We start from the raw sequence: 15,218 nt of genomic DNA on the forward strand, positions 1-15,218 counted from the left end.
AGGCACACTTATGCTCTGGGTCTTGGAAGAATTACATCCTTGAGGACATACACATACTGACTTGTACAAATGAACAGATTATTCCAATTCTTCCCTCATCCTGCACCAAGTCCAAATTCAGGACTGACACTAGTCTCTACAGAGAGGCAAGGAAAAATGTGACAAAGATTTTCCAGCCAGCCCCGCCCACTCCCACAGGCTCTCAGCACATACAAGCACACAGCCGATTCTACACACGTCTAATTCAGGGCCAGTTTATGCACCATGACATCAGTGCAGCATAATGAGCCAAGTTTAAACTCCATCTGGGACAAATAATGTCCAGGCACACTGTGACTTCTTTTGTTTATATACAGACTAAATATGTCTTGGTGGTAAATGAACTAACTCTTAAGATTTATTTCCCAAGGCCTCCAAAACAATATTCTGCACCCTGAAGCAACTCCCTGCCTCCAGTTCTCTTTCCAAGGCTATGTGTAAGTGATTTTTAACAGAACACATGATTTTTGAAACATATAATTAGCATCTTGAGGAGAGTCAAAGTCCAAGCAGTCCTTCATCAATCTAAAACAAAGAAAATGAGGAACTCCCTAGCAAGTGGGTGTGGCATCATTGTTCACAGTACAAATACTACATGATGCTTAATTCTATATTCCCCTTGGAGAGCAGGAAAAATAAAGGTGAGAGATTTAAGAAATGCTTGTGTAGCAAAGTGGCCATTTTCTTTCTTTTTGAAGGATAAACTTTTGTTTCTTTTATTCTGGCATTGCTTAAGAGAAATTATTATAAAATCAGAATGAAAAACAAACCACCTAATAGATTCAAGTCTTACAAGTTTTTAGATTTAAATCTCAAAAACTCCCTCTAGGGTGATGTAATTTTTGAATGGAAATGAAGGGTGGGGTTTGGGAGGAAAAGGCAGGCAAAAAGGCCCTCTCTCAACTCCCAGGGTGAGACTTCCAGCGGGGAGAAACCTCTACTACCCTTCTCTAGGCACTACCATTTCTCAGCAGCTGCAGACCTCAGGGGGAGCCGCTCCCCTATTGCCAATCCCAGGGAGAGACTCATTGCCTAAGGGAAAATAGGGAGCCACTGTGATGAGCTGGGCTGGGCGTCAGAAGACTGCACTCCCAACTCCTCTTCCAAAGGGGAACCTGGCCTCCAGGCCTTCAGATGTCACTGCTGCTGCTTAGTCCTCAAGTCTCAGAAGCCTGAGAGCCAGAAGAACTGCCACCTTCTGGAGTTAATGTGGAGATCATATAAGATTATGAAGAGTAACAGTCTTAGCAAACGTTATAATTTACCAGTCCCATGTCTCTTCCCAACTGTTTACCTGAATAAGACTAAGGGAGATACACCCACCCCAGGCAGCCCCCACACTTCCTGAAAAGTAGGATTGGAACTCTGGAAGAGGAGACAAGTGGATTCAAATCCCAGCCCTGTGATTTGCCAGCTGCAAGTACTTAACCTTTCTTGCCTCAGGTTTTGTCTATAAAAATGATCGCCACCTTACAGGGTGTATGACTACTGAATGAAACGATGTATGTAAGTGCTTAGCACCAGTCCCAGCACCTTATAAGCCTTCAAACCGTTATTCCTGCCAACCACCACAAAAGGAACAAAGAAACCAAAATATCAACTAAAAGCCATTCTTTCCACTACCATCTCTCAGCAGCTGATTTTAACTTATTGTCCACAAATAACCACTCAACTAAAAAAGTTGAGATTAAAGTTGAAACTAAAAGTGTTCTAGTGATCAACAAGCTTAAAAAATAACATTTAAGTTTAAGGTAAATGTCAAAAATTTACTCAAACACTTGGCATTCTTTCAATGTCAGAACTCTGACCTTTATCTTTTACATTTTTAAGGCACTGAAATCTCTGGAAGAGTCAACCATACACAATGTCTGATCTACATTTCCCCCCCAGGTTTTGGAGTACTTGTTAGAAAATGTGCCACTGGCTCCCTCCATAAAGGGAGCTCACACCTGGTGTGATACGTATCTCGTTAATGGAGGCTCTTTAAAGTTCCAAGAGTGCTTGGAGTAACACAGTCTGCAGAGGTAGTCAATAAAAAGTGGGAGATCTCTCAGTGCCTGACCCAGAAGAAGCCACTTTAAAAATGAAAAAACAGACTGTGAGAAGCAAACCGGATGTGAACACCCATCTATTAAAAGATAATGTCCTCTATCAGCCAACTCACCCTCAATTGATTTCCTGAGTCCTTAAAACAGATATTCACAGACTGGGGTATATATAAACCTAACGTCTGATTTTCCATCACAACACTAAAAGGAAAATATAAATGCCATTCCTTGGTAATTCATATTGTTAGTATTTTATCTCATAATTTTATTTTCAGTCATGACTAAAGCCACCAAATAAATTATGAAGAAACAACCATTCTATAAGAATGCTTTTCATATGACCTTTCTGCAAGGTGGTGAGAGCTTAAATGGGTACTAAATAGACACCATTCTGGCAATGTAAGACAAAAATTAAAATAATGAAGTCAGAAAAGATAAATGAGCTGAATTACTTGGCCAATTTAGCTACCAAACATCACTAACTAAAAAAAGCACATGCTTCTGTGTGTCACAGTTTTTCCCATGAACTAGAATGACAACTCAACACTCCAATATAAAGACCAAAAAAACTTCTATCCAAGACAGTAACATGCTCAGTACTGAATTTTTCTAAGTACTACTTAGAAAGCACAAGAACATTTTTAATGACGCCTCTTAAAAATTAAAAGTCATGTCACATAATTAGACTACAGCACAAGTCCATTTTCCTTCAAATCTAAGTTTGGGCTCACAAGAATTAATTTCCATTTTTTTTAAACAATAGGAATGGAACCATAATGACAGCTTTACAATATAAATAAATACTCTCTAGTCAACTGGTACCCAAAACTACACCGCAAGGACCACAAAGACCTCTGGTTCTTTGCTGTCTCTACTTAACTGCCCAATTATTTGCCAAGCAGAAGCCCATGGCAAAGTAATTTGCTAAATGCAGAGCATCCATTTTATCCAAATGCTTACCTATTAAACTGCAAGGAGCAAGGAATGGGCAGCAAAGAGCAGATCCATCCAGAAGAGGCAGGGTCAAATTATTCTGGTTAATGATAGTGCTGAACACACCTGCTGCTCATAAAACACATTCCCTTCTCAACAGATGATCTGATCTGATGGTCACTTGCTAAGGAAAAAGGCCTAGAGCTAAGAAAAATGTAGGCATGAACACTAAAGCAGCATGTGACTACAGCTTCTTCTAGGGGGCCACCACCTCTACCTTTAAGTTAACGGACCAGAAAATGACTAAGAGGCACCTAGTTCTGGCCAATATCAATTTAAATGAGGGAACTAATATAATCTAAAGGTATCTAAACCCAAGATTAACTAGATATAATACTGTGGCACTTTAGCAACTGGCTCCTTGATAGGCTGTTTATTTTTACATTTGGAAATGTAGGAGAGAGAGAAAAAGAATGAGTATGTGCATTTGAAACTTCAAGATTAATGTTACTAATTTTATGCATCTTGCTCACCACTGTCATGTTTGGAGTGTAATGTATATATTTTATATAGTCATATGTTTAAATCAATCATTTGGACAAAAAAAGAAAAGTCTGCCTACATGAAAACGATTATATGCAAACACATTCTGGATGAAGAAGTGTCTTTTCTCCCTGTGTGTATATATTATTTTTACTGTACGATGAGATACCTCAATAGCTATCACATCACATTCAACATTACAAATACATATCTTCAAACCAAACAAAAAACATAGAAATCAGAGGTTGGAAATCTAACAAATTTAATCTTATTCAAGAAAAAGTTAATAATAAAATGTTTTAAATAAAAATGCCTCATCTAGGTAACACCAGAAGAAGTTTACTTTTACAAAAACCTCTATTTCAATAAATACTTAAAAACAATCCTTGGAGACTATAAGAAAGATTACATAAACACAAGTATGTGCATCTCTGCCCTTGAAATATTTATACCTTGCACCTGTGTTTAATGCTCCCCTAACTAGACTGTAAAGAGCAAAACCAAGGCACCTGGTTGTTTCTCTAGCCATTCCTAGGCTTTGGTGATTGCTTCACTGGCACTTGGGGGCTCAAATACTGTTTACTAAAAACCAGAGGCCAAAACAAAAAAAAAAAAATACATGGGTCCTAACTTATAAGAGGTAAAATTGAAACCCTTTTACAAGACCATATTAAGAAGTCATCAGGTAAGTAGAAAACCACAAAGCTTAAACACACTTTATCAGTTTGATACACAATGGATGTGCTTGAAAAATCTTAATCATTTTTGCTATATTTAAAACATGATATGCATGAGCATAAGACACAATTTCAAAGATTCAGAATTTTATGGGCCAGGCGCGGTGGCTCACGCCTGTAATCCTAGCACTCTGGGAGGCCGAGGTTAGGCGGATCGTTTGAGCTCAGGAGTTCGAGACCAGCCTGAGCAAGAGCGAGACCCCATCTCTACTAAAAATAGAAAGAAATTATATGGACAGCTAAAACTATATATATAGAAAAAATTAGCTGGGCATGGTGGTGCATGCCTGTAGTCCCAGCTACTCGGGAGGCTGAGACAGGAGGATCGCTTGAGCTCAGGAGTTTGAGGTTGCTGTGAGTAGGCTGATGCCACGGCACTCACTCTAGCCTGGGCAACAGAGTGAGACTCTGTCTCAAAAAAAAAAAAAAAAGAATTTTATGAAAATCTTCCAATTGTTAAATAATGGCACCTAAATCTTTTTTTTTAAGCTATAAAGATAAAAAAATGCCTTCAAGCCTTGATTTAGAGGAATTAAATTTGTTCATTTCTTTCATCCTTCATCCATTCAAAAAGATTTACTAAATGCCAACACAGATGCCAGGCACAGCATGAACAAGAGAGACACAGCCCCTGCTTTTTCTGAGTTAACAATGGAATCAGACAAAGACTGCAATAAGTTAAAAAACGATCATAACGTTAAAATCATTACAGAGTTTAAAATTGCCGCTATTCTGCAGTACAACCTTGCCATGCCAGTATTTTTCCTTAATCCTCTCTTTTTTGAAGGCAGTTCAGCTTCTGCCATTTGAAGGATACTGACTACATCTTGTATCTTACTATTACTGCCTTTGGCTAATTAAATTCTAAAGTGTCTCTCAACCCAGACAGCTCAGAACTGTCATAATTATATGTCATATGTTCTAATTATTGTGGGTGCCATGTGTAACAACACCCTCTGATAATATGGCATCAACATTTTCCCTTATAAGACTGAGATTCTGCACAGGTGATGCCTTTTCAGAAGCCTTTGTAGTGAGCGGAATTGGCAAAGCTAATGCAGAGAGGATTGAAAATCAGACCACAGACCTGGATAAACTCACACCTTTTTTACAGGTAAAAGGAGGCCCTCAGAAGCAGGGGTGGCTACCTCTGCAGCTGGAAAATGGCCTTGGTTGAGGGTTGCTGTGATCTGTCCCAGTCTGGAATCAGTAATTCTGAGGAATAGGCATTAAGGGACCCAGGTGGACGGCCAGACTGGAGCATCAGAGGAAAACAGCTTCACCAACCAGGATATTAAATAGCAAAGGTTCAAGGAAAGAGATCATAGATTATGAAGATATAGTTCATTTGAGCTGCCCCTAATATTAGCTCTCCTTTGCATATACTATCCCTATAAAGTATTCTTACTGAATAAAACAGAAACTGATTACCTGATATGCAAAGCCTAAATAGTTCTGGGCTTCAAGTTAAATCTCTACTCAAGGCTCCTGAGAGTCTTCCTAGCCTGGTCTGTTTTCCCACTCACCTCTCCCACTCCTCATCCTCTCTCTGCACTCCCACAGCACTGTTACATTCTGCAATCCAAGCACTTCTCCTGTAGCTTGACATGTGTCTAAATACAGCACCCCTCCCCCCATTTTTTTTTTTTTTTAAGTTACCTACATTTCACTCTCCAACTAGATTGCTCATTCCTTTAGGGCAAGAACAGTGCGTTATTCATCTTTCTGTTGCCAGGTGCTGGCAGGGAAGACATTTGATAAATGCTTATTAAAATGAACAAATCTATTATTCAGTCACTCCTTAATTCAGTCCTACCCTCACACTCTTTTCCACCCAAATCTTAAAGGAGAGAGAGGGTGACAATATCTTGACACCAGAGGCCTTTTATAAATTTGAATGGTAGAGGGAACATGAATGATAGTTTACAGTAATAATTTTATCTAAGCATTTGCTGCTTAAGTTGTGCATCTCTCATGCATCTTGGTGCTGAGGAGTGTGACCCAAGACTGAGCTTCCCCATACTTGGTTTTTCAAACCCAACATTTGACCATTCTCTTTCTACTTTCTAGCTCAAGCCCTAGCCCATAAATAGGATTCTATCATAAAGGGAGCTGCTATATAAATGTTATTCAGCAATAATAGCTGCCACCTCTATTTTAACTGCCGGTCCCATTCTCATTTGAACCCCCTTCCCAAGAGTTGTTTACTCATTTTTCTACACTAGACTGATTATAAAACTTCCTTTCTGTTGGGCAAGATCTGTTATATATGCAAAACTCTTTATGGGTCCCCCTGACTTGGTGGCTATAGGTATTTGAGGACTAAAACTTATATGGTAAGAGGATTTGAACTACTGAATGCAATAAGGAAGCTGGCAAGGGAAAAAGTTATTAAAAAGATATCAACCAGAACAGAAAAGGTCACTGGATTAGGAGGAGAGGCACATTTGATGTTAAAGCCATGCCAATGATGAGCAACATCTGAATGTGGAAAGTTTTAATATGTTTAATGTGCTGTCTGGAAATGTGTATTCAAAAGAACACTCCAGGAAAACACTGGTTATGTATCCTATCTAGGGAAACAAGCGATTTCAAAAAGAAGAAACAAAAGGGGGAAAAACTCACTCTCAATGAAATGACACGCTAAATGCGGGTCAACTGGAATAGGCAAAGTCAAGAGCAGGGGACATAACTAAGACAACTTTATCCTCCTGTCTTCCAGGGCAAGTTGATGACAGCCTATCCTGAGCTAGCAGAAGAGACAGTTTTCTGTTCACATTTAAGGAGATCTACTTTCTGAAGAAGAGGCATTAAAAAAACACTCATTAGCAATTAATATTCTGGAAGCTTAAAAGAAAAAAAAAACAGGCAAAATGTAAGAAATATAACATGATAAAGCATTTACCTGATGCGCTCTATGTGCTAAGTGTTAGTCAGGACAAAGAGGCATCTAATCCAATCCCTAGCCCACCAGAAACTGACTCTCAGTGAATACATACATAAGAAGAGTCATTAAGAATACAATATAAAGTGGCACACTACCTTCAAGTAGGTCACAGATACGTTTATAAATGTTAGGTATTAAATGAGCAAATCAGTAAACTCTGTCACCGTATGTCAACACTTCTGTTCTTAACCTAAGGTTTTCTTTCTTTAACTGGTAGCTGCTATAATTCTTCTTCAGAGATCATTAAAATATTAAACCAATTTAAAAACCAGCTGCTGCCTTTTAAAATCTCTAAAACACGCTAGAAGTCTATAACAAAGACAATTAAATCAATATATCATTAGGTTCTGAAAATGTCAACATAGGCACTAATTTTCTGTTTACTGAAGGGCATTCACCATATTTATACAGCCACACATTAAAAAACTCAGGTCGAAACCTGAGTTTCATAACTCCAGAATAGTATACAATTAGGCATATTAAGGGAAGCAAACTTTATTTAGCCATGCTGGGCTATAATTATTCAGATGCAAAAGGAATTACTGGTGAGAAAAAGCAGAGATGCTTTATTTAGAAAACAATAATTCAAAATAAAGCTATTCCATTTCACTCCTAATTGTAAAACTGAGGCATAAAACCGTGTCCACGCAAGAATCTGCACACAGTAGCATTATTCCTAATAGCCAAAAAGTGGAAAGAAATCAAATGTCTATCAGTTGATGAATGGATTCATAAAATGCAGTATATATCCATGCAATAGCATATTATTTGGCAATAAAAAAGGAATAAAATACTGATACATGCTACAACCTTGGAAATATTATGCTTAGTCAAAGATGTCAGACACAAAAGACTAAATATTACATGAACTCATTTATATGAAATTCCAGAACAGGCAAGATCTACAGAGACAGAAAGTAAATTAGTAGTTGCCCAGGAATGGTAGGAGGTAGGGGGACAGGGAGTGACTGCTGCAGGGTTTCTTTATAGGACGATGAAAGTGTTCTAAAATTAACTGTAGTCAAAGTTGTACAATTCTGTGAATACATTAGATTCCACTGACTGTATACTTTAAGTGGATGAATAGTATGGTATGTGGATTATACCTCAATAAAGCTGTTAAATAAGTAAAGTTGTTGAGTAAGTTGCTTCTGTTCACATTGTGTTTGTTGTTATTCATTTTTAATTGATGGTATATTTTTTAAAACTTCATTCATAATAAAGATGACTTTTCTTTTTAAGAATAATTCTTTTCACTCTTCTCTTTTTCCTGCTACCTATATAAAATGATAAACCAAGGTTTCAAACTTAACATGACTTCAAATAATAAAAATTCACAGTGTCTCTTATATAGAGAGCCAGAACACAGCAGAGAATCCTGCCAGGAACTAGTACTAATTAAATCCAGAAATCATCAAGACAGAAATCAGGAGGAGGAGAACTGTGGGAACTGAACAGCTTTCTCATAGCTGTGGTAGTTCTTTTGCATATATAGAAATGTTTAGAATGTCCTCTGCACAGCTGCAAAGTATTAAGAACACTGTAAACACACACAAGGTAAGCTTCACCATACACACACTCCTAACAGACGTTTAGAGGCAGAACACTGTGGCCAGTGGATGGCTCTTTACAACAGTATTATCTGAGAGGCGACTAAAGCACTGCCTACCTTAAAACATCACCCCCAACGGTCTGTCATAAAAAGCCTGCAATGTCCATCCTTAAGTCAATCCTGTGCCTCCAAAAGGTTTTTGTTAAGTTGAATTATGTTGCCTCGGTGGGAGAGCAGAGTAAAAAACTCCGAAAGCATTATACAGATCACTTCCTCTGGTATGTCCCCTGTGTCCTGATCCATTAACACAGACCCACCTGAGCACCACACCCTGCAGGCCCTTAAGAGCAAGCACCAAATACCAACAGACACCCTGAGCAAGCACTCAAAACTCATGCAGTGCCACACTGTCTGGTCCTGTCTTAGAGATTTACTTTTGTTCTTATTCTTTTGTGTGACCCTCTATCCTTCCCCTTTCTCTGCTTACTCTCTTGTATTTCTCTGAGAGTTTTGGTTTTGCTTGCTCCTACAGTCTGTCTTCCCCTTGTGCCTCAGCCCAGGTTCCACACCAGGCCCCAGGCCTCGGCCACGCTCACCTAGGGCAATGCTAAGTGTTAGGACACAAAGGAAAGAGCAGAGGCTTGACAGAATGAGGGAGACACGGGACACAAAAAGGAAGAAAAATAGGCCATTGCCTAGGCTGCGCCACAGTGATATAGCAACAACATCAAGGCATGATGAATCTCGAGTTGGTTCTGCTGAGAGGGATATTTCAAATGCCCTTTGCCCACTTAATGGCAAAATTAAGGAAAACTTAGGGTTAATGCCAAACAATAGCTTGTCCCAAAAATGTTAATGCCTCTGACACAATCAAATATATTTACTAATTAAGAAGACAAACATCTCCTTCCTATGAGATTTTATAAGGATACCTCCCATTGTGGTAAAACTTGATATTTCGACTGTTTATAAAACATAAATTAACATATTTCCCTTTCTTAGCTTTACAGAAAGCTTTCCAGATGAAATAAATATGTGGTTTTATTAACCAAAGTTGTTAAGCAGCTTAGAGTTAAGATATACAGAGTGGGGAAATGCCACATGGCCTCGAAAGGAAGTCCAGTGTCTTTTCTGTCTTTGGTCATTTCTATGTGCTAAGCAATTTACTTTTGAAGGGAAAACTGGAAAATTCTGTACCTGAGGGCTCTCTATGCTACCTAATGAACTACAAAAGGCCATCCTGGGCAAACTGAATCATAAAAATGAGGGAGGAATCATCAAAACACAAAAATGGTACACAACACGGATAGGCAGCCCTGGCTACATAGGCAAATGGGAATGAGGTGATTACATCTGGAAGACCTAAGTTGCTTTCTAGGTTTCTTCACATTTGAATACCTTTTCTTTTTTAATTACTTTATTTAGTAAAAATAAGGGAGACCGAACACTGCATCTTGAAACCATTCACAGTACTCTGCAACCTTCCCATGAACAGCTGGAGCTCAGTGAGCTGGACAAGAGCAGTCCGAGAAGGACAGAGAGGCCAGGAGCCACGTGGGGCTGGCAGGCCATGCACTGCACTCAGATTCTATTCCAGGGCTAATGGGATGGCTTGAAGTAGGGCACTGACATGGTATAGTTTATATTTTGAAAAGATCACTCAGGCTGCTATGTGGAGAATACTTCCTGGTGGGGCAAAAGTCAAAGCGAGAGACCAGGGAGGACTGTCTCACCCTGCTGGGATGATGGCCTGGGGTTCAGTAGAGGTAGTGGGAGCGAAGTGGGTATGGCACAGTATGAATTCAACAAACCTTTCTGAGATAAAGCCAATAGGACATGCTGACAAAGAGGAAGACTAAAGAGGTGAGAAGACACAAGTGAAGACTGTGAAGTTGAGGAATGGGAGGTAAGGAAGGACAGGCAGTAAGTACTGGCTCTATCTGTGGAGATACTGCTGAAAGTGGGAACAGAGATAGGAGGAGGCAACTCCTGCGGGTACGAAATCAAGTGAGGGGGTTTTCCTTTGCTAGGTGGGGGGAGGTGTAGTTGTTTAAGTGGTTTTGTTTTGGGTTTTTTTAATTTGTTTTTGTTTTTGAAACAGTCTTACTCTATTGCCTGGGGTAAAGTGGTATGATCACAGCCCATTGCAGCCTCCAATTCCTGGGCTCAAGTGATCCTCCTGCCTCAGCTTCCTGAGTACCTGGGACTACAGGCATGCATCACCACGCCCAGATAATTTTTCTATATTTTTTTGTAGAGACAGGGATCTCACTGTGGTGCTCAGGCTGGTCTTGAACTTCTGGCCTCAAGCGATCCTCCCAAAGTGCTAGGATTACAGGCATAAGCCATCACAGCAGGCCTATTTATGTGTTTAAGATATAAGATACTACAGTATATTGGTGGAAATGATCCAGTAGAGAAAGAGATTGAGGAATCAGGAAGGGAGATGTCTACATCAGTGGTGAGAAGACATGAAATGTATTCAACTAGCAAACATTTATTAAGCACCTACTATATGTTCTTTGTTCTTAAGAGGGTCACAGTCTAATGCCAGAGAAAGTAATATAAATTATTAAACAGCAAGGTAAACTCCAACAGAGGTACATACAAAGTATTAATGTACTATGATGGATTGGCAGGGGGGCATGTACTAACATCAAATAAATGACTAACTTATTTGAATTATTAGTATATTTTAGGTAAATATTTTTCAAGCAATTGCTCCCAATTCTACTTTCATAAAACAAAAACTTTGATGTTTCTAAAGAAATGCACAAAGACAAAATATTTATTTAATTACAAGTCTAGGCAAACCCAGTTTTTATAATCAATAAAAAATTTTAATTAATGTTATGAGAGATAATAGTTCAGCTCCTACTAATGTTTAAAAGTTTTACTTACTTACTGTTCAAAGCTTTTCCCCACATACTACTTGACTGAGTTCAGAAATAACTTTTCTATTCCATAATGTTCCATAACTAGTGACAAAGGAGATTCTCAAAAAAATAAGTACCATCATTTTATGAGCTACACATTTGGAAGAACTGTTCCAAGAGCCAGGGTGGGTTCACACCGACCTGGGCATCTTGCATTGGTCACTCCTGTGTGAAATCAAAACCTGACCCTCTGAGCATGCTGTTCTGGCCAACCAAGCAAACCAGTCAAGCACAATTTATGACATGAAAAAACAGTCATTTTATTTCAAAGACTTGTACATATTCTCTAAATGACTCATTTCAAAAATCACATTTTTTTTGATGTTTCAAGAATACTAACTAGATGAGGTAAGATTTGCTGTTCTCAAAAACCACAATTTCTGATATTTTAAAAAACCATATAGTGGTTCTACAACAGAAACATTTACCTCTAGAAACACAAAGATCAAAAAATCACAAACCTTTGAATCCCAAAATAAATCAAATACTGAGTTAACATCTCCCACTTAGACAATCTGGGTTAAGTTTCACTCTTACTGCACCAACCTGCTGAGCCGCGTCTCCATTCACCAAGTGAGGCATCATGGCTACCTCCCCATTCAGCAGTGGTGGCAGTTCCAGAGGGATTTGGTCGGTCATCATCATTGTGACGTACATTCATGGAGAATTTTTCCCTCAACTGGCGTCCTGTAAGAGAACCACCATTTTTTAAAAAGCACTGAAGTCCACAAAAATCACCTGTAACATAACGAGACAAAAATGTAAGTGCCCCTTCATGAAACCCAAATTATTCCAATCACAGAGCACTGTATTACCGTGTAAGGCCCCAAGGAGGGGTAGAACAAAGGCAAAGAAATAGCCTGAACTAGGAGAAAAAAGACCAGACTCTCTAAGTAGCCATGTGAACATAACCTCTCATGTCTCAGCTTTGTCATTTAGTTATAAATTTAAAAAAACATATGAATAATATTAACAACCCTATCCCAGGGATCTTTCTGAAGATAAAGGGAGATAACATTTTGAGAAGACTAAAGTGACAAAAATGGGTGATATCGTTATCTTTAAGATAATTACCAAGACAGAAGATAAGTCAAAGAGAATAACCAATAATTTATAATCATAAAAAGAGTTTTCCCCTTTCACTAGGATCAAAATAGTGTTCATAAGCAGTTAGTCCAAGCAAGCTAACAGGGATTAACTACCTATACTGCAATTGTTGCAATTTCTGACTTTGCCATTAATTACTCATATTCTAATTACCTCTCCCCCATCATTTCCTTGACTAGAATTTACCTTGTTGCATATTAACATCTTTATTACTTTTGTTCATGTCTTGAGCTTTTCTGTATCTCAGACATACCCATGGTTCCTCGTGCATGATTAGGCTAAAAGGCAAATTCCATTATTTCCACAGAACAAATGAAATTCATACACGTATTCAAAATAACACAAAGCCTACTTTCATTCCGTAATAGTACCTGCCACCGACATTTAGCTTTTCAACAGGAGGAAAATAGTAAATCCCTATTTAGAATTATAACTTGTTCCTTTTTTTTTTTTTTTTTTTGTTGTTGTTGTTGTTGTTGAGACAGTCTCACTTTGTTGCCCAGGCTAGAGTGAGTGCCATGGCGTCAGCTTAGCTCACAGCAACCTCAGACTCCTGGGCTTAAGCGATCCTACTGCCTCAGCCTCCCAAGTAGCTGGGACTACAGGCATGCGCCACCATGCCCGGCTAATTTTTTTATATAGATTTTTAGTTGTCCATATAATGTCTTTTTTTTTTTTTTTTTTTTTTTTGAGACAGAGTCTCACTCTGTTGCCCAGGCTAGAGTGAGTGCCGTGGCGTCAGCCTAGCTCACAGCAACCTCAAACTCCTGGGCTCAAGCGATCCTCCTGTCTCAGCCTCCCGAGTAGCTGGGACTACAGGCATGCACCACCATGCCCGGCTAATTTTTTCTATATATATTTTTAGCTGTCCATATAATTTCTTTCTATTTTTAGTAGAGATGGGGTCTCGCTCTTGCTCAGGCTGGTCTCGAACTCCTGAGCTCAAACGATCCGCCCACCTCGGCCTCCCAGAGTGCTAGGATTACAGGCGTGAGCCACCGCGCCCGGCCATAATGTCTTTCTATTTTTAGTAGAGACGGGGTCTCGCTCAGGCTGGTCTCGAACTCCTGACCTTGAGCGATCCACCCGCCTCGGCCTCCCAGAGTGCTAGGATTACAGGCGTGAGCCACCATGCCCCGCCTAGAATTATAACTTGTTCCTTAAGAAACGTTTACATATTCTTCAATTATGCTTAAAATTTATTGACCAAAATATCCTTGAATTTGAAATTTTGGGAGACTTTATTATAAATGATAAAAAAAATTTAACTGTGAACTATAATATGCTGAAATTAAAAAACAAGTTTAGCAGAACAGAGGATATATAAATGCAAATATACACACATATACATGCACACAATTTTAAATGATTTCAGAAACAAACTTCCATATAGTTCTCAGTTAAATTTTTTATCATGAATAAAGTCCCCCAAAATTTCAAATTCAAGGATATTTTAGTCAATGAACCTTTAATACCCAATATCCCAATCAGACAAAGCAGTGGGGCAAATTCTTTAATAATTACCTCAAATTTGTCTCTGGCAGCTATAACAGAAATAAAATATTTCTTCTCATTCTTATCTCCATTCTGAACATGAAATATACCTCTCCCTCACCAACCACTCAAAAGAAATCCCTTCCCTAGAAGTACAAAAAGATGCACAAAAGCCACCCATGAGATTATGAACTTTTTATTTTAAATAGGTAAAATTTTACACTATTCATTACAACCCCATTTGGAGAAACACTTTTAAGCACCAAAAAAACAAAGTCTTGTCCCAACTAGGGAAGCACATTCTATAATAACAGGTCTTATAATGCAGTGTTAATAGTACTATCATGCTGTTTTATGAGGCAATTACTCAGTTCCTAAGCAAATAAAAGTACAAAGCCCAAAGCCCCATAGTTTAACCTGATGAAGGAAACATTCTTCTCCAATAAAACTAAGATAATCCCACCGACACTATCATGACATAACAGGTCAAATGCTGGAGGAGTACTAATGTCTATTTCAATTTTATTTCTAATATGCTTTACCTTTCTAATGCATAAGGGGGAAATGGCTACTTTTTCTTAAACTGATGACACTACTCAGTCCTATCTCTTAAATATAATGTTTTATTTAATGTTTCTTCAAAATTGCAGGTTGGATAAACAAGGCATTAATTCACGTTAGGGGTCTGAGTATAAGCATCTAAGGGTAGAGAGGTACTCCATGCCCACTTCCACCTTTTTCCTCATTCCTCCCCAAGGAGGTGTTCCAGGGCACTTGCTAGTGAGGCTGCCGTGCAGATTGTGGCTCTCTGACTTCTCTCCTGCCCCCTCTGCTGCCTTAGTGAGCATCAAAGCCCTCTCCCACGTGGCATAGTTCTGACCA

The 15,218-nt window shown here is 38.8% G+C and overlaps 1 protein-coding gene across 3 annotated transcripts in view; it reads right to left on the reverse strand.

Annotated features, from left to right (window-relative positions):
• FNDC3B (fibronectin type III domain containing 3B) overlaps nt 1-15,218 on the reverse strand; it is a 329,585-nt gene that overhangs the window by 251,730 nt on the left and 62,637 nt on the right. For all 3 annotated transcript variants that reach the window (XM_069475276.1, XM_069475277.1, XM_069475278.1), the window contains exon 2: nt 12,282-12,422. In XM_069475276.1, coding sequence (XP_069331377.1) covers nt 12,282-12,392 — 111 coding nt within the window. In that variant the 5' untranslated portion in view covers nt 12,393-12,422. The remainder of the gene's footprint in view (nt 1-12,281; nt 12,423-15,218) is intronic.

Source organism: Eulemur rufifrons, chromosome 7 (genome assembly GCF_041146395.1).
Source record: "Eulemur rufifrons isolate Redbay chromosome 7, OSU_ERuf_1, whole genome shotgun sequence".
Classification (NCBI taxonomy): domain Eukaryota; kingdom Metazoa; phylum Chordata; class Mammalia; order Primates; family Lemuridae; genus Eulemur; species Eulemur rufifrons.